Here is a 22,205-nt window from a genome sequence, read left to right as displayed (position 1 = left end):
TTTGCAGGGGTTGAAGATGATAGGAAAAAAGTACAAAGGAGATATGGTGGGAATGTAGGTAGTTGCAGTGTGCTAAAAGATAAAATCAAGGAGGGTAGTTGGATTTGAATCAAGAAACAAGGTCACTTTGAATCTTGGTAATCCAAGTTTATGTCGCCTGTACAAGTTGTTAAGGTGTTGCCCCATGATGTGCATTCGAGTGAAGGCCGATTGTAAAAAAACAGCGTGTACCTCTTGTCCTCGAAAATTAAATCTGTTCTATAAGACAGGGTGTGATGAAGGCGTGAATGTCCGTCGTTGACATCACAAGCGATGCGCACCGGAACACCTTAAAGATTATGTAGTACTTACTTTTCTCTCTCTCTCTCTATCCCCCAACCCACATACATGCTTTGCGTACTCCTGCCACAAAGAGTCATTACACTTGTGGCGGAGACCCTGCAGTCGTGGTGAGACCACCGTACTGCAGTTACCTATTGCTGGGCCCCTGCCACGTCTGCGCCCAACCAGTCACAACTGCAGGCTCTCCGCCATGATTGCGGAGGCCCATTGTGAATCGGCTCCTATTGTGTAGATGTACAAGCCTACCAAAAATGCAGTGCTGGTCAGGCTTTTCTACTTACCCCTTTTCAGTCCTCTGCAATATCCGCAGGTTAGCCACTGTTTAAAGAAGGACTACTTTATAGTCTATGCACCGAATCTATAGCTACAGCCACACATGCCTCGAACTGAAAAATGTTACTTACCCTGTAAGCATCTGTTCATGGCATGTAGTTCTGTGGATTTACATGTGCCATCCTCCTCCCTGGATATGTGTGTATCTATGTCTATGTATATGTGTATATATATATATATATATATCTATATATTCTCTCTCTGTAGATGGCAGGAGTACGCGCAGCATGTGAATCCACAGTACTGCATATCTCTTACAGGGTGACATTTTCCATATTTTGATGAAGGAATACAAAGTGAAATTTCATCAGTGATGTCACTGACCATGTCATGAGTGATGTAATATGTGAGGTCATAAGCAGTGCATTGCGGGGGCGTAAGTTATAATTAGCTCAGGTAACTATAACTGCTGAATTTCACTGGTTTTGTACAAGTAAAGTGGGTCTGTGAGTGGGTGTGAGAGTGTCTGAGTGGGCTTGTGAGTGCCTCCATGAGTGTGTGAGTGAGTGCATGAGTCTCTCAGTGGGTCTAGGAGTGAGTGCATGAATTTCTCTGGGTCTGTGACTGCACGGGTCTGAGTGGGTCTGTGAGTGAGTGCACAAGTCTCTGAATGGGTCTGTGAGTGGGTATGTGAGTCTCAATGGGTGAGTGGCCAGGCCACATTTGAATAGGGATGTGGGGGTTGATTTCGGCCTCGGGGACCCCATCCCCGGGGCCTGGCCTCATTTAAATGGGGGAGGGAAGACACACAGCCCCCCTCCCTGGGCTTCCCATCCCCTGAGGCCTGCTCTTAATTGAATGGAAAAGAGGACCCCCCCCTCCCACCCCGGAGATTCTGACCACGGGGACCCCAGTGCCTGACGTTAATTCAATGAGAAAGGGGGGCTCTGCAGCCCTCCTCCCGGGCCAATTTGGGCCCAGGAAGCCCATCCCTCGGTACCCGGCCATGCGTCTCTGGGTACCCTCGTCACAGCCAGGGCAGCCAGTGTGCACGATGAGGACTGCGGGGGGAGCCTCAAGGCCCCTGCAGTCACAGCCGCTTCCCACCTTTTGCAGGAGCCAGCATTGCTGTTGCATGGAGAGAGCTTCTGGAAAGTAGCTCCCTCTGCGCAGGAGCAATAGTTTCTTTCACACTGCCTGCATGACTGCGGGCAGGGAAAGAGATAAACTCCACTTCCAGCGGGTGGGCGGGAGCACTTTGACAGCTTCCACCCACTGCAGCGGGAGTGTTTGCTTTTGCTTGGCAGGGACTATTTGCTTCTGCTAAGCAAAAGCAACCAACTATGTCCTGGTTTGGGCACCCTGGGACATAGCAGGAGCCATCCCTGATGGGTGGCGGACCCCAGGGCCATGTCTGGCTCCAGGAGGGGGGGGGCACGCAGCCCCTCTCTAATTTGCACAGGCACCCCGGGGAGATGGTGGTCCCTGGGGCCGATATGGACATTGGAGGAAAGGCAATGCACCCCCCCCTCCTTCTTGGGAAAAATAAAAAGAAAGCCCAGGGAGGTGGTAGTCGCTGGGGTGTCCGCGCGGCTCCTGTTTCATATTAACTTATACCCCGGGGAGGTGGTGGGCTGTGGGTGTTGTTGGGGGTGTCGACCCAGCCACCCATTACTTTTTTTACATTTTTTATTTTATTTTAATTAAAGCTTGGCGGAGGGAGTGGTCCTAAGATGGCTGTTAGCCAGTCAGAGCTCTGCAGATCTCTGCACGAGATTGTCATTATTCAAATTTGCCAGTATCTCAGATAGAAAAATTTAGATTTCCTTAAAGTTCTCAACAACTTCTGAACGGATGTACAGCAAATAACTAAAAGTGTAACCTGTGACTCCAAAGCTACCTTTCTGCCAAATTTGGTGTAATTCCGTCCAGCTGTTCGGACTACGGGTGTGTCTAAAGCCCATTTAGGAATTAACATGGGAAAAACACTTGGTTTTACACTCCCTTTTTCTTAGCCCCCTCTTGACGGATCAGCCAAAAACTTTCTGCCCCAAGAATCACTGCACACTATTTTTGGGAAATTTTCGTTAAGATTTGTCAACAGGTGCCAAAAATATATGCAAGTCAAAAAACTTTTTCCTGTGGAAACATGGTCAGGACCATGCCTTGCCTATATTACTCTCTCTCTACCCCCCCCCTCTTTCTCCCTCTCTCCCCTCTCTCCCGCTCCCTCTGTCTTTGTTGTGACTCTCATAGGCTTCTATTCAATGACTTTCCTTCCTCTTCTTGTGTTTGTTTCACCTCTGGAGCTTAGTCTTTTTACCATCCTTTAAATTGGCTGATTTGTAGCCTTCCACTGCTTTTTTATTTAGATTACTTATTTTGCTTTTTTGCTAAGCATTTCTGAGTTAGTGCATGTGTTTTCTACATTTCTTCCTCTAGTGCTTCCTGCCAAATCCCCGCCACACTTGGTGTTGCTCTTTCCCTCGGGTGCTGCCAACTCCCCCTGGCTATACCGCTCATCCCACGTGATCTGTGTTGCTCTTTCCCTTATGTGCTGCTTTTCTTTTCACTCCTTGTGAACATTTAAATAGTTTTTTGTAGTTGCTGTTTCCTTTTTTTGCTGGGGTGGGGGGGATCTCACTCAACAGCTGCCATTTATTGCCCAGTGCTCTGCTACAATAAAAGCTTTCACGTACTACATCTTTTTTTATTTTTAAACTACCTATCTAAACTGCCTTCACCATTTTAGATCATTGTATAAAAAAAACAAAAAAATGGTGCCCAAGCCATTCTATACGCATATGCACGCCTACAGAATGACAAGACGAGACTGGGTCATTGTCCCCTTTTTGCCGATTCTATGCAAAAAGAACACAAATCATTTACATAGCAAATAGATCTACATGGCTAGACCCTTCGTCTTTGCCAGTGCTCATTATTGGGTGTCGATCAGCTAGGGAGAAGTACCTAATTTGTAGAATTGTAAATGCCAGGCTCCGAGTTTTCCACTTCGGCTAGCACAACCACAGTTCTTGCCACTGCTGCTAAATGCCAGTGCCAAGCTTACTTACTAATCCTCACACTTAAACAAGCGTAAAATTTGGGACATTTCCAGGTCATCCCAAGTGTTTTAGTTTATTGAATTGTTAAACACTTTGAGTATTGCTCAAAAATAGGCAGAGAATCTCATAACTTCCGGTGTTTAAAAATAAGTGCTTGTTCTGAGTAGCAGCATACACCAGCATAGATTAAGCACCGTGGTTATTCTTTGGTCTGTAATAGTTAGTTTTGTTAATTGCCTCGTAGAGCCTATCCTGAGTCTGTATTAGTGAATTATCTATGTGTATGATTGTGCTGAATGACTGTTTTTCCATCTACATGGGTGCATATTTGTTTGTTGCTTGATCTATGCAGGTTTTCTGCACCTTTATATGGCTTTAATGCATTGTTGTGCTTCCCAATGGGTGTTGTATTTTTAAGTTGGCTTGTGTTGAATGATCATGTTTACGTTAGCAAGAGTTTATGGAAGTGCTGTCCAACTATATGTATTTGGAGGTGTCTTATGTTCTCTGTTGGTGTATGGTGAAGTATAAGTATGTCTGGTATGGAAATGCTGTTGATGTGGAAATTCCCAACTATCTATGTGGCTTTGGTGTTGTGCTGTTTGCATGGTTGTGCAAGGAGGTGTTTATTGTAAACTATTGCTTTTCTGCATAGAGGAATTGGTTCTCAGTGACCAGAGTCAAGGCAGACCAGGCTGCTGTCAATGTGTTCTGTTAGACGTATTTCTTCATTTTTTGATGTACCTGAGCTCTATCTTGTATGATCTAGGGAAGAGTGAGTGGTGCTTTAGGGAGCAAATCAGTTATTATTTATTTATTTATTTAGAAGTTTTCTATAGCGCTAACAAGACCCGAAGGTAGCAGAGCCCTTTACAGTAGAGGGAATGAAAAAGAGAACAACATGACACAAATCCAATAAAAGCAATCAGCGAATGACAATTTGGAATGAGGAAAAGTTCGGACAGCAGGACTTTTTGGTACAGGATTCAACGTTACCGCATGGATTCTGGGACGTTTGCTGATCCAAGTTACCCACAACCAAGGGAGCGGATAAGGCACAAGGATTTGAGTTGGCTCTTGAATTCTGCATAGGACGGTATAGTTCTGATGTGCGGGGGGATGGCGTTCCATATTTTGGGGGCATTTCCTGAGAAAGAGCAGTCCGCAGTTCTCTTCTTTCTGGTTTTAGGTAGGATGAGCAGCAGGGAGTTAGAGCTTCTCAAATTTCTGGCTTGGCCTGCTTTTTTGAGCTTGTTTGCCAGGTATTCCGGTTTGCCGGTGTGGAGGGCCTTGTGGGTTAGGCAGGCCGTTCTGAAGGTACTCCGCATTTCCGCAGGGAGCCATTCGAGTTCTTTGAGTGCCGGGGAGATGTGGTCAGATTTTTTGCAGTCTGTGATCATTCTCGCTGCCGCGTGAAGTGTTGTTTTTAGTGGGGCCAGGTGCGATTTGGGGATGCCTGTTAGGATTGAGTTCCCATAATCCAGTCTTGATAGAACTAGAGATTGCGTGGCTAGTTTGAGGTCCTTGTTAGGAATGTAAGGTTTAATTTTGTTCAGAAGTCTGAGGTTGAAAAATGCGCTTTTCGCCGAATTCTTAATGTGGTTTGTCAGGGTTAGTTTGGGGTCTAGGGTGAAGCCCAGGGATTTGACGGAGTCGGCTAGCGTGAGGTTACCTTTGAGAGCATCGATCGACTTTAGCCACTCGGTGATTTGAGGGTTATCTTCTTTGTTTGAGATGAGGAGTGTTTCTGTCTTGTCGGGGTTGAGTTTCAGGTGATTCTTTGTCAGCCAGTCTTGAACTTCATTTAGACATCGTTGAGTCTGTGGATGTCTTTAAGAGAGGAGGTTTCCAGGTAAATCTGCGTGTCGTCCGCGTAGAGGTGGAAGTGGATGTTGGCGTTCCTGAGTAACTTGGCGAGCGGTTCCATGTAGATGTTAAAGAGCTGAGGAGAGAGCACTGATCCTTGTTGACTTGCTGGGTATCGGAGGTGAAGTTCTTAATTTTTATTAATTGCGAACGGTTATGTAAAAAGGAGGAAAACCACTTGAGAACTACCTCGCCAAGGCCGGCTCTTTCTTGAAGAGTCATGATGAGGAGCTTGTGGTCCACCGTGTCGAACGCTGCGGAGAGATCAAGGAGTATGAGGAGGCAGCACTTGTCAGCGTCAAGTGATCCATGAATGTCGTCTATGATGTTCAGCATCGCGGTTTCTGTGCTGCGGCCTTGTCTGAAGCCGGATTGGAGGGGGTCCAGGAGATTGATGTTGTCCAGATGTTGCGTCAGTTGCAGGAGTACACAGCGTTCAAGTGTTTTCGAGAGCAAAGGGAGGTTGGATATCGGTCTGAAATTGTTCAAGTCAGTTGAGTCGAGACCGGGTTTTTTCAGCAGAGGAGTGACTTGCCCCATTTTTAGACAATCGGGGACCACTCCGCTTTGTAAGGAGCTGTTTATGATTCTTCCCCAGATGGGCGCTAAGGTAAGCTTCATTTTTTTGATTAAAGAGGGGGGAATGGGGTCTGAAATGTGTGCTGATGGTTTGGAGGTAGAGATCAGCGAGATTATCTCAGCTTCCTGGACGGGACGAAAGCTTAGCCAGAGGGAGGAAAAGGAGTCGGATGGGAGTGCCAATGGGGTGGCCGAGTTTCTCTTCTGGAGGTGTGGGTTGTTGATGTCTAGAGAGAGTTCGATTTTTAAGACCTTATCGTTGAAGAAGTTGGCGAAGTTATCACAGAGTTCTTTGGATGCCTGCAGGGTTGAGGACAGGGGCTTTGTTGTTTGTTGTCTGATTATGTTGTAGAGTTCTTTGGGTCTGTTTTTGGATTTGACCAATGCCTTGCGGAAGGAGCTGGATTTCTTGTTTTTGATATGGTGGTTGTACTTCCTGCGGGCTGATTTTAGTTGGAGGCGGAGAATGGCGGTTGGGTTGTTTCTCCACTTTCTTTCTTTGGCTCTCAAGTTTCTTCTTTCTGCGTTGAGGTCCGCAGTGAACCAGGTTCTAGATGGAGTGGCTCGGCTTCTTTTGAGCTTTAGAGGAGCTAGATTGTCGAGGGTGGAGACTAACCCCGAGTTATAGTGGTCGACGAGATCGTTGGTCGAGAGGTGCAGTGCGTTATTTGGAAGAAGTGAACTTAGTTGACCTTCCAGGATGTCTTGGGGTACTTGGGAGAGGTTTCTCGACCATTTAGGGGGGTCTTGCGGAGGTTTAAGCGAGATGATGGGGTGATTGATGTGAAATAAGATCATGTGGTGATCTGACCAGTCAACTGGTAGTATGTGGTTGACCGTGATAGAATTCCTTTGGGCAATGATGGCATCCAGTGTGGCTCCTTTGTAATGAGTCTCCTCAGTACAGTGTTGGGTGAGGTTGTTATCATCAAGGAGGCTAGATAGCGATCTGATTAGAGGGTCTCGTTCCATCGGAGGTTCAGATCACCAAGAATTAAGTTTTTAGAATCGCCAAGTGCGTCTTGTGCAATCAGGTTTGATAGTTGTTCTCCAAACTCATTATTTCTACCCGGGGGTGATAGAGTAGGTGGCACAGTAGAGAGTCGTTGTCTTTTGTCTTGATGACGGTGGATAGACATTCAAAGGGGTCGTACTTGAAGGAGGAGGTTTCTGTGATGCTCCAGCTGTCCTTGTGGATGATAGCGACCCCACCTCCCCACCTCCTCGTTGTTTAATCCTATCTTTGGAGATGAGGGAGAAACCGGGTGGAACCAGCATGTCTAGGCAGGGAGGGGATGTCTTATTAAGCCAGGTCTCCGTGAGGAACGCAACGTCAATGTCATGTGTGAGGATGGCTTCGGCTAAGTCCGTTGCATGTAGAGAGGCCGATCTGCAATTGATTAGGAGGCAGTTGGTGAATTTCTCCTGATTGCTGGTGGTTCTGTCTTTAGTCTCTCTAGGTATAGCGGTGAGGACTGGTAATCTCTGTGGTTTGACGATGGGTAGGTCTTTCCGGTGACCTGTGATAACTTGGATTTTGGATTTAGGTGACTCAGCAATGGAGGAGTCGTAGGTGGCGGCTAGTAAGGCTGCTTCCCTGTCTGACATAGGAGCTTCTGATCTAAGCGGCCTGGAGGTCGGGTGTTTTGAGCCCGCTGGAGTGGGAGAAGAAATAGAGGACAAGGGTCTGGTGCAAGGGGTTCTTGTTGTTTCGTTTTTTTTTAATCAGAACCCTGGTCCTTGGGGAGGGGGGCGAGAGGCTGGGCACTGAAGGCTTTTACGGGCCCCTTGGTGATGATGGTTTTGGCGCGGAGGGAGGTCCGGGGAGAGAGTTTGTGGGGGTTACAGACTATACCAAGGTTAGAGAGGATTTCTGATAAACCTTGGGTGATAGTGTTGACCTGGTTTTCCAGGGCTGCGAGCCGTTTTGATATGGACTCAAGGGAGGGGATGTGGGCATCCGGAGTGGGGCCGAGTGTGTTAGGGTTCGAGAGAGTGAGTTGGGAGATAGGGGTCAGGGTGAAGGACGGGGGGTGTTCAGGGGAGGGCCAGGAGGGGGTTTAGACAGGGGGGAGGTAGGGAGGAGGACAGGAGGTGGTTTGAACAGGGGTGGTTTGAGAGTTGTAGGGAGACTCGAGGGGGAGAGGCTCGTTGGCTGAAAGCAGCCTGTTGGCGTGGGGGTGATTGCTGTAGGAGGCTGTCGGAGACTGACGTTGGGGGAGGTGAGGTAGTTGGAGGAAGGGGTAGAGGAAGGGGATTAAGTGTAGTTATAGGTGCACAGCCCACAAAAAGTAATTAAACTAAGATTAAAACATGATGGTACATTACCTGCCCTTACACACGAGGAAAGGCCACGGGAGGCGAGTTGTTTGGTATCCAATGACAATCTAATCTCTCCCTGCAATCGCTCAGCAGAGCTCTTCTTACACGAATCAGCAACCTTTTGGGTCATGCTGTGCATCACTGCATGGGAAGAAGTGCTGACTAATAAAGATGTTGTTTGCTGTGTGATCTTGCACCTTTTTTTCTAATCCATCTGAACTCCAAATGAAAGTGTCAACTGTCTGACTTTGTCCTGGAATGCCAAGGGACAAAGGAAGTAATGTGATTATCCAATTAGGCTACAATGCAATTAGTGATCTAGAATACCAGTGGTAGATTACAATATGCACTTTGGACACTGGCCATGAACCACCAACTACCCCAAGAGTCTCTGAAAAAACCTCTGGTATCCCACGTGGTCAATGAATTCTAGCGCGTTAGTATGTGTTGTTACCAGGGAGCTTGGAAAGTTTGAGTGGAGTTGAAGACTCATTATCTCCTGATGGATGTGTTCTACTTATTTTATTGGTCTTGAATAAACCCTGGAAACTTCTCATCTGCCTTGCGTGTACCTTTCTATATTGCCGACTAACGGAAAGTCGCGAGAGAAGACCTCAACATAACTATCTGCAGAGGTCGCACAGGAAACCTTTTGATGTTTGCTTTAAGTACCTGTTGATTTTCTTAAGAACAGCTTTCAGGTCAATGCCAGCTTCAGACCTTTTACTCTGCCAGCATTATAAGTTCCCCTTCATCTCTGCATTTTGCTGCCCTTGGGCATTGCTGGAGCTCGAGTGCTTCAACCGGGAGAAAGCAGTGTGGGTGTTGGCCCAGCACTTCAGTTTGGAAATATCTGTCCTCCGACTCTCACACTGCCCTCCGCTTGCTTGCAGCTCTGCTTGCTTATGCTGCTATTGGGCGGTTTGTTTCACTCAATACAGCATGCTCACATCCGTGTTCACTGAACCGCCATATTGACTGGAGCTCAAGCTACATGCAGCTGCCATTTTAAACAAGCCCAACTGGAATCTGAAGTCTGAGTGACCATTGTGGTTTGGGTCTTCCTTCACTATGTTGTCAAAAGAATTGTTGTCCATTTTCTCTTTGTAGCTTTTATCTTCTGAAAGGATTATTTATTACTTCACGAGAACTCATCGGGGATCCACACTGGATCACTTCATCTTTCAAACACAAACATCATTGGAAATTACAACACTATTTATTAGAAAAATAATACTGAGACTTATTCACTCCTAATTGTTTCTCTCTTTGAAGGTAACCCATTTTATTCTGGTGTCATTCTGGCTACCGGACGTTCATCCCAAACGCTATAGAGAAGAGCCCCTTAAGCTGCTGGGTTACTTTTGGAAAACTATAGAATTTAGAGATAGATCAGTCCCAGGAAAGATTTGCATGTCTGTCAAAGGGTGATTCTTTAATACGTTGGTTCCACTGAAGGAACTTATTTGTGTATCTAGATCCCAATTAAGTTCCTTCTTTCAGACTGAAGGAAAGGATAGAGGTCGCTGAGGTTATTCTAAGTCCCGAAAAACTGCATACTTACAAAGAGCAATTTCCTGAAGTTTTCAGAAAGGGAATAATATGTTTACGAATTTTGTCCATCTTATAAAAATTAAACCTGGTTTGAAGCCCAACATGAGAAAAGTGAGAAGTCTTCTTTTATTTTAATGTAAGTAATAGTAAAAGATATTTAGGAATTGACAGACTGTAGGCATTTATGAAGTTAAAATGACTGCATGGTTAGCTCCTCTTGTGATGGCTCGAAAAACAAATGACGATGCAAGATTTTGTGTCAATTAGAGTTGATGCAATTTGTTGCACCATTTGTTACCTACAAGTTTTTATGGCTGCTTTTAGTCTTATTTCAGTCTCATCTGTTTTAAAGGTATTGGCGAGGTTAAGGTTTAGCGATACCAAAGGGGGATGATGGACGGAGCGTTTTAGCAAATCAAACACTCACCCCCCGTCAACTGATCTGGGTTTAATCCATCATCATTCTTTAGCTCACTCCGCCACCCCAGTTCAGACATGGCCATATGCAAATCAGTCCCGCCCTGTGCCTCAGGGGATCAGTCCAGCCCGAACTGCCAAGCCATGTCTCATGAGGCTAAGAGAAATTTGCCTATCTCTCAAAGTAGAGAAATGCAAGTTTGCGGTCTCTGAATTAGAGTCTCTAGCATACATGGCACTTCAAAGATAATACAACCTAAGGAAGACGTGGTAAGTGCCATGAAGGGGTTACCCAGTCTTGAGAATGAAGATGAGCTTTTGAAGTTTTTCAGTACTATAAAATAGCTAGTAAATGTGTTCCAAATGTTGCTGATAAATGTAGCTGCATGAGGGACTTTGTGAAAAAAGGGAAAGAATTTGTATGGTCTGAGACCATGTGAAGGAATTCAATGTTGAAACCAGGCTTCTAATTTGAGTCGTTTTGAGCCAGGGGCAAATACAATTTTGATGACTAATGCCATCTCGAAAGGTCTGAGTGCCATCCGAATAGAGAATTCTGATTTTGAGGAGAAAACGGTCATGTTCATTTCTCGTGGACTGATGGGTGCTAAAGTCAATTTATCTGGTCATTGAGAAGGAAGCATTGGTTGTATATTGATAGTGAGATGACTCACTGAATTTTTATGGAGCTACTGTTTCGAAGTCCAGATGGATCATGAACCATTGAAGGACGTTTTTACTAAAAAAGGAATTAATGCCATCTCAAGTAGGATTCAAAGATGGGTAGTCTTTGCAGGAATTTTATTTTATCCTGACATATCTTACTGGCACAATGGATTTACTGGCGGATTGTTTTTCTAGAATGTGTGAGTGGAATTGATGATAAATACTTGAACAGTGAATTTTGTTGATGATGAAATATATGAAGAATTTGAAGTGTGTATGGTTGCAGGTGGCAAAATACAGGACGATGAATGGAAGCAAGAACTGATAGGAGACAGAGTTTCACAGGATCTGATTTACAAGTTAGGAGGGATGGAAATTGAAGGACAGGGGCGATGAGAATCAAAAGGATACTGGCATGTAGGGGTTGAACTTTCTCTCATGGATGATCTAGTTATGAGGGGGATTAGGCATCTGCCTCCCGACCATTTGAGACTGAAATTGATTGAAAATGCTCTTTAGAGTCTTCATGACATTTCTAAATCCAAGGAGAGGGTCAGAAAAAGATATTGGTGGTCGGAAATAGATTTAAAGGGTTATCAGGAATTATTTTGAATGTAGGAATAGTGATAACATCTTGAAATGTAGGAGTCAAGCCATGGTGATAAGGGCGCTAGCATCTGGGCTTTCCATAGATATCGCTTTGGATGTTGTAGGTTCAATCAGAATTTCAACCCTAGATAAGTACATCATAGCAATTGTTGACATGTACTCACTATAGCCAGAAGTAAAGATCGTGAATTTGGTGAAAACTCAGGAGGTTGTCATTTTTTTAGATGATTGTTTGGGAGGCAAGGTTTCCCTTCTACTTTATTAACGGACAAAGGACTGCAGCATACATCGGGAGTTATGTAGCAGTTTTTGGTTGAGAGAGGAATTAAACTTAAAAAGACTGTGTTGTATTACCACGAAGCCCATTGTATGATAACGCAATTTAACAAAGTACTGAAGGAATCTGTGCAACATTGTTTGATTAATGGGTTAGATTAGATTGGGGAGCTAAGTAAAAAGGTGCAAATGTATAGGTTGACTCCACCTTCTATAACAGGTGTGTTGCCTCTTGAATTTTTCAAAAAGAGGACAGGCAGTTGCCTCATGTCCATTTTGGGTGAATGAGAAACTAGTAAAAAGTGAGGGAGACATGTCTGGTGTTGAGGCAGATTGGAGAAGATTATGAAAACTAAAGTGCATTATTACAGAAGTATGACCGCCAAGGAAACAAGTGTGTGTGTGTGTGTAGGTATAAGGGTCAAAATAAAGAAGCCCATGAAGGAGGGTGTTTATTGCTAAATTTAGTCAGCCTATGAGTGTGATAAACGTGTTAAACAAAATGCTATCAAAACAGAGGATCGCTGGATTTGGAATCTTAGAAGAGTTGCTACATTTTGTCCAGCGTCGGGTTCCACCAGCATTCCAGTGATTTAAAAACAAAAGAGAAAAAACCTTCCTCCATGGACACACAAGAAGGTAGGAGGAGCATTCTTGTGATAGAAGGCGCTTTCTCCATGGACACTTTAGACACTTTAAGAAGGAAGGAGCAACAGTTTTTGTGTAGGCAGATAAGCCTACTTATCTAAAAGATTTTGTGTAATCTTGCTATGTGACTTCATTTATGGATCGGTAAGGATGTAGTTATGTTTTTTTAATAAGAGGGAGGTGTATGGTATCCTAGGTAATCAATGTATTCTAGACATTTAGACTGTGTTCTTACCAGGCAGCTTGGAATGTTTGAGCCGGAGTTGAAGACTGGGAGCTGGAGAAGCAGTTGCTCCTGATGGATAGGATCTACTTTATGGTATTGATCCTGAATAAACCCTGAAAACTTCTCATCTGTCTTGCATGCACCGTTCTACATTACCTGACATCTGATAGAGACTTCTAGCTTCAGATTCTTTACCTTTCCATCAGGCTGGTTCTGGAAACTTTTGCATGAGCAGTACCCCTGCTCGCAGTACCCCTGCTCGCAGTAGGGTGGCTCCATTCGGCTCTGCGTGTCGTCGTCTGTGACGGTGGTGGCAGTTATGACGTCGCTGTCACCTATATAGGTGCCACCCAGGCACATGGACGTCAGTTCTTTTCCGTGCCAGTTAAGTGCTGATCCAGGGAGAAGCTTCCTCTTTGCCTCTTTGACAGATGTTTTTGAATTTTTGTCGAACAAAATGTAGTATGTGTGTTGAGGTATGTCTTCTAAAAGGACAGGGTATAAACTCTGTGGTGCTTGTCCCCGTGCCATGTCGGTAACCGCCCCCTCCTCCCGCCTCATCTTCCTCTGGTGTGCTCGGAGTGTCGGGCCATGGCTCCGAAGGCCTTGTGGGAGCGAGTTTTGAAGCTCCTTGCGGCCCAGCAATCGACACCAGCCAGCGAGACTCCATAGAAACCCCACTCCCGTTCAAAGAAAAGGTTGTCTCAGGACCGCTCCCAGAGCCGCCCTCTCCCCCACTTTGAGTTCTTCAAATCCCTTGAAGAGGCACATGAAGTCGGAGAAGACTTCATCTTCGCCTCAGCGTTCGTACATCGACGAACAAGGTAAGGAGCACAGACGATCTTGGCACGGTTCTGCAGAGCCAGAGCTGCCTTCGCTCCTCCCCTGTTTCCGGGAGTAGGAGTGACCCCCCTGGTCAGAGAAAATAATTTTACGAGACCATGCACTGTGTATTTGAGTGGACCGCCCCTTTGGTGAGCCTTCGGGCCCGCAGGGTTATAAGGGGCCCCTTCTGACTTATCCGGCATTGGACCTGAAGTAAGTGCCTTTGGCACCGCTAGTGCCACCAGTGCATTCTTATTCCAGACGACTGAGTCTGACCGGTGACTCTCGACGTAGACTCCGGCGCTGCCAAAACTTTGAGGTTCTATGTAATTTCCTGGACATTTTCAGGAATACTCCGGCATTAGAGAGGATTGGGGGGGTTTATGGATCCTTTAGAACATCAAATATACGTTCCAGTGGAACAGATGGACTGGTTTGAGGTTCTTGGGGATGCCAGTAGACTGGACAAGTCTCCAGATACCATTATGCTCTCTCAATGTAGTGTGGCTATGGAGGAGGGGGCATCTTGTGCCAGGGTGGTGAGGAGGGCAGTAGCGATCCTTGGTCTGGAGCTGCCCTCTTTGCAGGTCAGGACTAATCTCTTGACTGAAGTGCTTCAGCCTGGAGCTTCAACCTCCAAACCCCTATTACCCTTTAATGAAGCACTAACAGATGTCCTTCTAGCCACGTGGTTCAAGCCTAGCACAGGTGCTCCTGTGACCAGTACAATTGCATGCCGCCATCGCTATGCACCGGGCGATCCAAGGTTCCTCTGCCAACACCCCACCCATGAAAGCTTGGTTGTTCAGGCTTCAACGTCCTATGGCGCATTCCTTTCCACTCCTCCGAATAGGGAATCCCAAACGCCTGACTAACTTGGGAAGATGATGTTTTCTTCTTCTACCAGCCTGGTGTTGTCTTTGAATACCACAGCTTATTGTGCCATTGCCCTCACACCCTTTGGGAAACGGTTGCTTAAGTGCTTCCACAGATCCTGTTCTCTCCCAGGCAGTGAAGGAGGATAGAGGTGCAGCAAAATTCACCATTTGTTGTGTTTTAGACACGACTGACTCGCTGGGCAAAGCGGTTTTGTCAATGGTGGCCTTACAGAGCCACGCCTGACTGAGAACATCTGGCTTCTCGGGTGATGTCCAGGGTAACCTCATGGACCTGCTGCTTGACGGAACTTGTCTTTTTGGTGGGAAAGCAGCCTTGGAGCCCTTCAACAAGTCTCGTACTATGGCCAGATACTTGGGCTTCTCGATTACACCTTGTGGTCAGTCTAGCTTTCGCCCCTTTCGGGGCAATGGAAGGGGTTATCAACCGTGTCAGCCATATCCCAACCACCGTCCTGCGCAGGCTCCCCCGTAATTGTGTGAGGACGCGGTTCATTCCGAGCCCGGAATGGTAGCCAGAAGTCATGTGCCACCGATCCCTTGGCAACTGCAGCCTCCAAGCATTGGACAAATTGGTCTTTCGGATCATTCAGAAAGGCTATTCTCTTCCTTTTCTTTCCTTCCCTCCCCCCTCTACCGCCAACTCAAGACCAGCTGGCAGAGAGTCATCTAGCATTACTCCTAGAGGAAGTTACAAGGGAGCTATTGAGAAGGTTCAGATTTCAGAAGTAAGCAGTGGTTGTTATTCTCGCTATTCTAGACCTCAGAACCATCAATCTCTTCCTCAAAAGGAAAAATGTAAGATGCTCACGTTGGCTCAGGTCTTGTCTGACCTAGACCAAGGTGATATTGGATTTGCAGGATGCATATTTTCACATCCCCATCCTGCCTGCCCACAGGCGTTACCTGTGGTTAAAGGTAGGCTACGAGCACTTTCAATTCACTGTGCTCCCCTTTAACCTTACCAGCGCCCCTCAGGTGTTCAACAAGGTTATGGTGGGGGTTGCAGCTCATTTGCGCAGGTTAGGGGTGCTAGTCTTCCCCAATCTCTATGACTGGCCGTTGAAGGATCCGTCGCCCCAGGCTGTTGTCTCCCACCTCCAGATTACGGCAAACCTGCATTTGCTGGGGGTTTCTATAAACATGCAGAAGTCACACCTGACTCCTTCTCAGATACTCCCTTTAATCGGAGCGGTTCCGGACACAGTGTAGTTTCGGGCTTATCCTTCTGAGTAGCGAGTCCAGGATATTCAGGCTATGATGCTGCTGTTTTAGCCTCCATACTGGATTTTGATGAGAATGACTCTGAGGTTGCTGGGACTCATGGCTTCCTACATCCTGTTGGTAAATCATGCCAGATGGCATATGAGGGTTCTGCAGTGGGACCTGAAGTTCCAGTGGGCGCATCATCAGAGGAATCTCTCCCATGTGGTCCAGATCCCGGAGGGAACTCCAAAAGACCTGCAGTGGTGGTTGACGAACTGTGATTGGGTCAGAGGTAGACCCCTCTCCCCTCCCCAACCAGATCTCACAGTATTGACGAATGAATCACTACTGAGATGGTGTGGCCATCTGGGAGAGGTGGAGATCAGGGGACACTGGGCTTCACATCAACTTGTTGCATCTTCGGCCAATCTGGCCAGTACTGTGTCGGACTGTGACCTCCTCAATCATGGATCCTCCCTGGTCCCGTCTTGATCCTCCACTCTTTTTTTTCCCTCCAGCTCCCAGACGCTGACGTTCGCGTCGGCATCCGTGACCAGCCGAAGACCAGAACTGCTGGCCCTTTAACTCCGATCCCGCATGGGTGGACTCCGCCCCTTGGAAGCCGGAGATGCCCTCTGGCGAATCACCGGAAGGAGACGTGTGTTACTGGAAGTAGGAAGCGACCGCGTACGAGGCCAGGAGCGAGACGCTGAAGTAGCCGAAGTTGAAGAGAGGAACTCCAGGATGCCCGACTGAGAAGCCAGGAGGCCAACAGGAGGACGCAGCGCCCAGCCACAGCCCCGGAGGGTCGTGGCTTCAGCAGGTGCGTGCTCGAGTACAGGGATTTGGGAGTGGGACGGAGGTCCGGCTGCAGCCCGGTCAGAGGGGTAATCCTGCGGAGTCGGGTTGATTGGTAGGTCTGATTTCTTTGTCCCTCATCAGTATAACGCTTCTTTCCTTCCCCTCTCCGGTGATGGTTCTCCTCCAACCCTCCCTCGCGTTTTAAAAACCTCTGGTGCATTTATTTCCTCACGATAACCCTCCCTCGCTATCGGACGTTATTCAGAGAGAGGGCACTAATCTTAGTGCATCTTTGTTTTGTTTCCCCACCGGTCACTCCCCGAGCTACGAAAGAGAGGACAAGAAAATGACGCTGTCGAGGAGAAGAGAAATTCCCCTGAAGACGACAGTGTCTGGACTATTGTACCACTTTCTTGTGTTATATTTCTTGCTTCTTCTCGTGCCACATATCAACCCGTTGCACTGTGGCTGGATCTAAATAAAACACACCTTAAATTGGCAAGCATAATCCCTTCTGGTCCTTGTGATCTCTGACAGACTGAAAGCATTTATTCCCTCTGTCAAGGCGAAGTTAGTGCGGGTGTTCATTGACGCCACTGCCATGTGGTACTGCAACAAGCGGGGTGGGTTCGTGGACCCTTTGTCAAGAGACCCAGCATCTCTGGACATCGCTGGAACAGCACGGCATAACCCTGGTGGTTCAACACCTGGCAGGTTCTCTGAGCGCAGGGTGGAGGAACTCAGCCATCGATGCCTAGCGGATCACATATAGCATCTCCTGTCTGAGGTGGTGCAAGGTCTTTTTCAGCAGTGGGGAGAGCCATGTTTAGATCCGTTCGCCTCCGAAGAGAACGCGCATTGTCAACAGTTTGGCGCGCTGGAGTTTCCAAGGCGGCTGTAGCTCGGCAAAGCTTTTCATTTCATTTCAAGTGCAGCTCAGGCCTCCTGTACGTCTTTCCGCCTATACTACTTCTGCCCAGAGGTTCTGAAGATGATCAAGAATGACCTTTGCCCAATTCATTCTTGTGGCTCCTGACTTGGCACAGAGAGTCTGGTATCCAAAGCTTCTTGGAATCAGCATTGATCCTCCGATCAGGCTTCCCCTTCGGGAGGATATTCTCTTGCAGCAGCAGGGAGGGTCCTCCACCCGAACCGGTCAACTTTCCACTTCCCTGCGTGGAGATTGAGTGACAACAATTGCTTTCGACCTTCCTCCTGAAGTATGTAATGCTATGTTGGCAGCCATCCACTAAGATGGTATACACCTGCTGTTGGCAAACATGTATAAAATATTGTACAGAAAGGTCTATTGACCCTCTTTCTGCTTCTCTGTGTAATCTTCTTCTCTTTAGTCTTACCCTTGCAGAGCAGAGCTCTGCTTTGGATACTCTTAAGGGTTATCTTTCTGCTCTGTCCACTTTCTTGCAGCTGCCGAGCCAACCCTCTTTATTTAAGTTCCCTATTGGAAATAGGTTCTTAAAGGACTTGTACATATGTTTCCACCTTCGCTCTTCGCCATGCCGCTGTGAGACATTAACTTGGCCCTCACATTTCTCATGTGTGTTCCCTTAAAGCCATTACATAATTGTCCCCTCCGGCTACTTACCATCAAGACCTCCTTTCTGGGTGAAATCACATCTGCCCAGAGGGTGAGTGAATTGCAGGCTTTATCATGCAAACCTCCTTACATGATGACTTTTGTGGATAACGTGGTGCTTTGCACCCGTGCCTTATTCTTACCAAAAGTAGTGGCCCCATTCCATCTGGGTCAGTCAGTCATGCTGCCCACCTTTTTCGCTCCCTGCATCCCTCTAAGGAAGGGGAGCGTCTCCACCATCTGGACCCAAAAAGAGCATTGTCATTCTACCTTGACCGCACGAAAGAGTTCTGGGTGGATGACCAACTCTTTGTGGGTTATGTTGGAGCTAAAAAAGGGTCGGGCAGTTCAGAAACTGTCCATTTTGCACTTGGCCGTTCTCTAGATTAAACTCTGCTATGCCCTGGCTAGGAAGCAGCCTCCTGAGGGCTTGCAGGCCTATTCTATCAGGGAAAAGCTGCGACCACGTGTTGGCTCCGGATGGCCCAGTCCTGGGCATTTGCCAGGCAGCAACGTGGGCGTGTCTCTACACACGTTTGCCAAGCACTTCTACCTGAAAAGTCAGGTCCGCAGGGACTGGCATTTTGCCCATTCGGTCCTGCAGGACTTAGTGTAGAAAATCTCTCCTCAGCCCACTGCCAGGATAGTATAGCTTGGATATCTATTCAGAGGTAAGGAATCTGCTGATAGAAGTCTCATGCAGATGGATAAGTTACTTACCTTCGGTAACGCATTATGTGGTAGAGACAATATCTATCTGCAGATTGCTTACAGACCCACCCATGCCTCCGCACTCTGTGGACTCATTTGAAAGGACTAGGGTCGCTTACTCTTCATGGCCCTAGTTGTGACACACACAAGTCAGTTCACTTCATGGCTCTGCGCTTCTGGCGTGGGAAAGTGAAAAGTAACTGATGTCCATGCGCCTGGGTGGTGCCTATATAGGAGACCGCGATGTCATAACTGATGCTAACGATGTCACACGGAGCCACCCAATGGCACGCGTGGGTACTGCTCACACAAAAAGTTTCCAGATCCAGCCTGACTCCTGGGAAATTCAAAGGTAAGTAATCTGCAGCTAGATATTGTCTCTACCAGATAATGCTTTACCTAAGTTAAGTAACTTGTTCTAAAGGAATAACAACATACTCGTTATAGCTTGATTACCACCACATACATGGGCAATATTGCAGAAGGTTCCACACACCAAGGCCAGTCATACCCATTGTTGGAGGTGGTAGGACATAGAAATCCAGGTACAGGATTATACAATAAATAACATGCAAACTGAATGACAAGTCAAGGCTGTATGAAGATTAGGACTTTTTCAGTTGGGTACAATTGAGCTGTTCAAACTATACAAGGAGATAACCAGAAGGTTCTAGCACCTTCTAGGGTGGAGATTGAAGACCACACAAATGTACAGCTTGTAAGTACTAGACACTATTAAAACAAATAACTTGAGATTTCTGGCCCCTATTAATGAATGAATAACTTCTTAAACTGTAATGGTACATTCTATAGCTGTTGGCTTGAGGTCTCATTTGAGGGATATTACTACATTGTTTAGAAAATCTCAGAGTGGGGCACCAGGAATCTGGCTGGGATTTAGGTATTGCCTCTTCTGTAGTACGTTTGTTTGCTCCTGTTGGTCCATCAGGCTGAGAACATGCAGCTGACATTATCCACAAAAACAAGGCAGAATTCTCACAACCCCAAAATGCCTCACATAAGTATGAACTCTAGGCCAAAGATGTACCTAGCCCAGCTATACTTTGTTTTGCTGACGTAGATTAACAGGGATGCCTCTGGTTTACCGTCATTTAAATTTGAAGTGAAGTAGCAGTTGCAAAGACTGCCCACAAGTGTGTTTCTCTGAACCATCTCGACAGCTCCTCAACAAGAGGTGATGCTTGGTAATGGTTTACTTGTTATGTGCTGCATTTGGTCTGCTGGGCTGCATTTTTCTCATGATTCCTTGGCAGATCACTTTCATGTGGGTGCCTCAATACTCCACATTAGTCTGATGGGCTTTATACAGGATTTTCTTCTAGTCGTGGTCCTGATTGTGTTCTCCTTCTGTAATTAAGCTTCTCTTCTGATTAGGTGACCACTACAAAGATTTGTCATCAGTCCAGGACTAAGTCCCTGCTCTCTTCATTGGAGATGAATGTAGGCCAGAGTCCTTGGCCTAGAGGGCCAGTGTTTTTACTTTGGGGGCAAAGAACACTTAGCTAATGAAAATTCCACTTTTCGTTCAAATTCTTGCTCCACTCATGAGAAAGAAAATGCTTTGCATAATTCAAAAAAAGCACAAGACCGTTCTAAGATCACTCTAGTTAGACCGTGTCATAGTCTGGCGTAGATTCAAGGCAGGCTGTGATCAACAGCACTCTGACTGCCAGGTGATGGCTTGTATGCATGTATAAGTAATTGTAGAGTGTAACCTAGCTAGAGAGGAGAGGAGAGGAGAGGAATGGAATGGAATGGAATGGAGTGGAGTGGAGTGGAGCGGAGCACTGAACAAAGCAGTAGCCCTGGGTTACGATTTAGTGTATTTTACACTAGAGCAGTCAGTTTTGTGAATGGATGAATTCTATTGTGTGGACATGTGATCTCTGTAGAGGTCAGCCTCGAGCTCCTTTCTGAATTGCAGAAGGGTTAGTGCACTTCTTTATGGATACATAGGACAGCACCCAAATAGATGTGTGTTTGATGCATTGCCCTAAGTGGCCAAGTGTATACACAGATCTAATTTCCTTGCTCACTGTGCCACAAGATCCAAGCTATATCTCACTGACGAGGCCTTACAATGTAACTGTTCTGGTATTGCTTGTGTTAACCTCCTGAAGTGACCCTCACCAGGCATTAAACTGCTGTTAGAGCTCTCTGAGATTGCAAATTGTGGTCTGTGAGCTCTCTATAAAGTAGTTACTTGAACAAGCTGTGGGGATTTCAAATCACCCAATAGCTTTAGAGGTTGAGTGACTGCACCTGTTGACTTCATGCCGTTTTGATACATGCTATGTAAAATCCACTATTAAGTTGTGATTACTATTGTGTTGTATGTATTAGGCAATCCTTTCATACTCTGCTGCCCTCTTCTCCCTCACAGGTGATCCTAACAGCAGATGTCTCGGGAGAGAGTCTCAACGGGCGGATCTTCAGATCCAACGATTTTGCAAAAACATTTATCTCAACCAACCTCCCTTTTTATCCTCTAACACAGATCATGTTTCATCACTCGAAAAAAGATTACCTGCTTGTCCTAAGCACCGCTGTAAGAAAGTTTCCTTACTTCTGAATAGTTTTGCATTGATGTGACGTTAACTCTTGAAGTGTTTAAAATTGTTTCTATTGGTACTTTTCAAGGAATTGGGGGTGTATTAATTGGAAAAAGACTGAGATTTATTTTCTGCAACCAACAAACTCCAACCTGATCTTGATAATGATATTTTGTCCCTTTTCAGTACAGTCTCTGGATCTCCCAGGACTTTGGGGCAGTGTGGAAAGAAATCTACAAGAATGTCTGTCTGGCAAAATGGTGAGACCATAAATCAAGTGTCTGTGTGCTTGGGCTGGCATATTAGTTTCTCTTGCTGAACGAAGAGGAAAGTACACTATTGATAATCACAAAAGGCAATCCATCCTTGATAATTGATTATGGCTGGAACTGATTAGGTGCTTGATTGGATTCGCGTGAAGGGTGTGAGTTTTCAGGAGCCTTTAAGGGGCTTCTGGTGTTTGTGGTGGAATTCTGGCATACAATGCGTGGTTTACCATATTCTTCATCTCTTTCTTTGTGAGGTAAGTGTTCCTCTGAGTGCTTGAACTTAATCTTGCATTGAAACATAAGTCATAGGTGTGAAGGAAAGCTCCTAAAATTCATTATGAAGTTAGAAATCACAAAATACAAGAATTGAAATAGACCTACGCAAGAGCATACACTTTACCCATAGTCAGTAAGCTAGGTCCAATTGTTCAAAAAGATAATGATGTTCAGTAAGAGCTTCTAAAGCATTCTCTCTAAACCAAAT

At 46.2% G+C, this 22,205-nt stretch overlaps 1 protein-coding gene across 1 annotated transcript in view; it reads left to right on the top strand.

The window, feature by feature from the left end:
- SORT1 (sortilin 1) overlaps nt 1-22,205 on the top strand; it is a 666,378-nt gene that overhangs the window by 290,118 nt on the left and 354,055 nt on the right. Inside the window, exons 5-6 of the mRNA XM_078644756.1 lie at nt 21,284-21,448; nt 21,639-21,712. Coding sequence (XP_078500882.1) covers nt 21,284-21,448; nt 21,639-21,712 — 239 coding nt within the window. The remainder of the gene's footprint in view (nt 1-21,283; nt 21,449-21,638; nt 21,713-22,205) is intronic.

This window comes from Lissotriton helveticus, chromosome 5_1 (assembly GCF_964261635.1).
Source record: "Lissotriton helveticus chromosome 5_1, aLisHel1.1, whole genome shotgun sequence".
NCBI lineage: Eukaryota > Metazoa > Chordata > Amphibia > Caudata > Salamandridae > Lissotriton > Lissotriton helveticus.
This window is presented reverse-complemented; position numbering and strand designations above follow the sequence as displayed.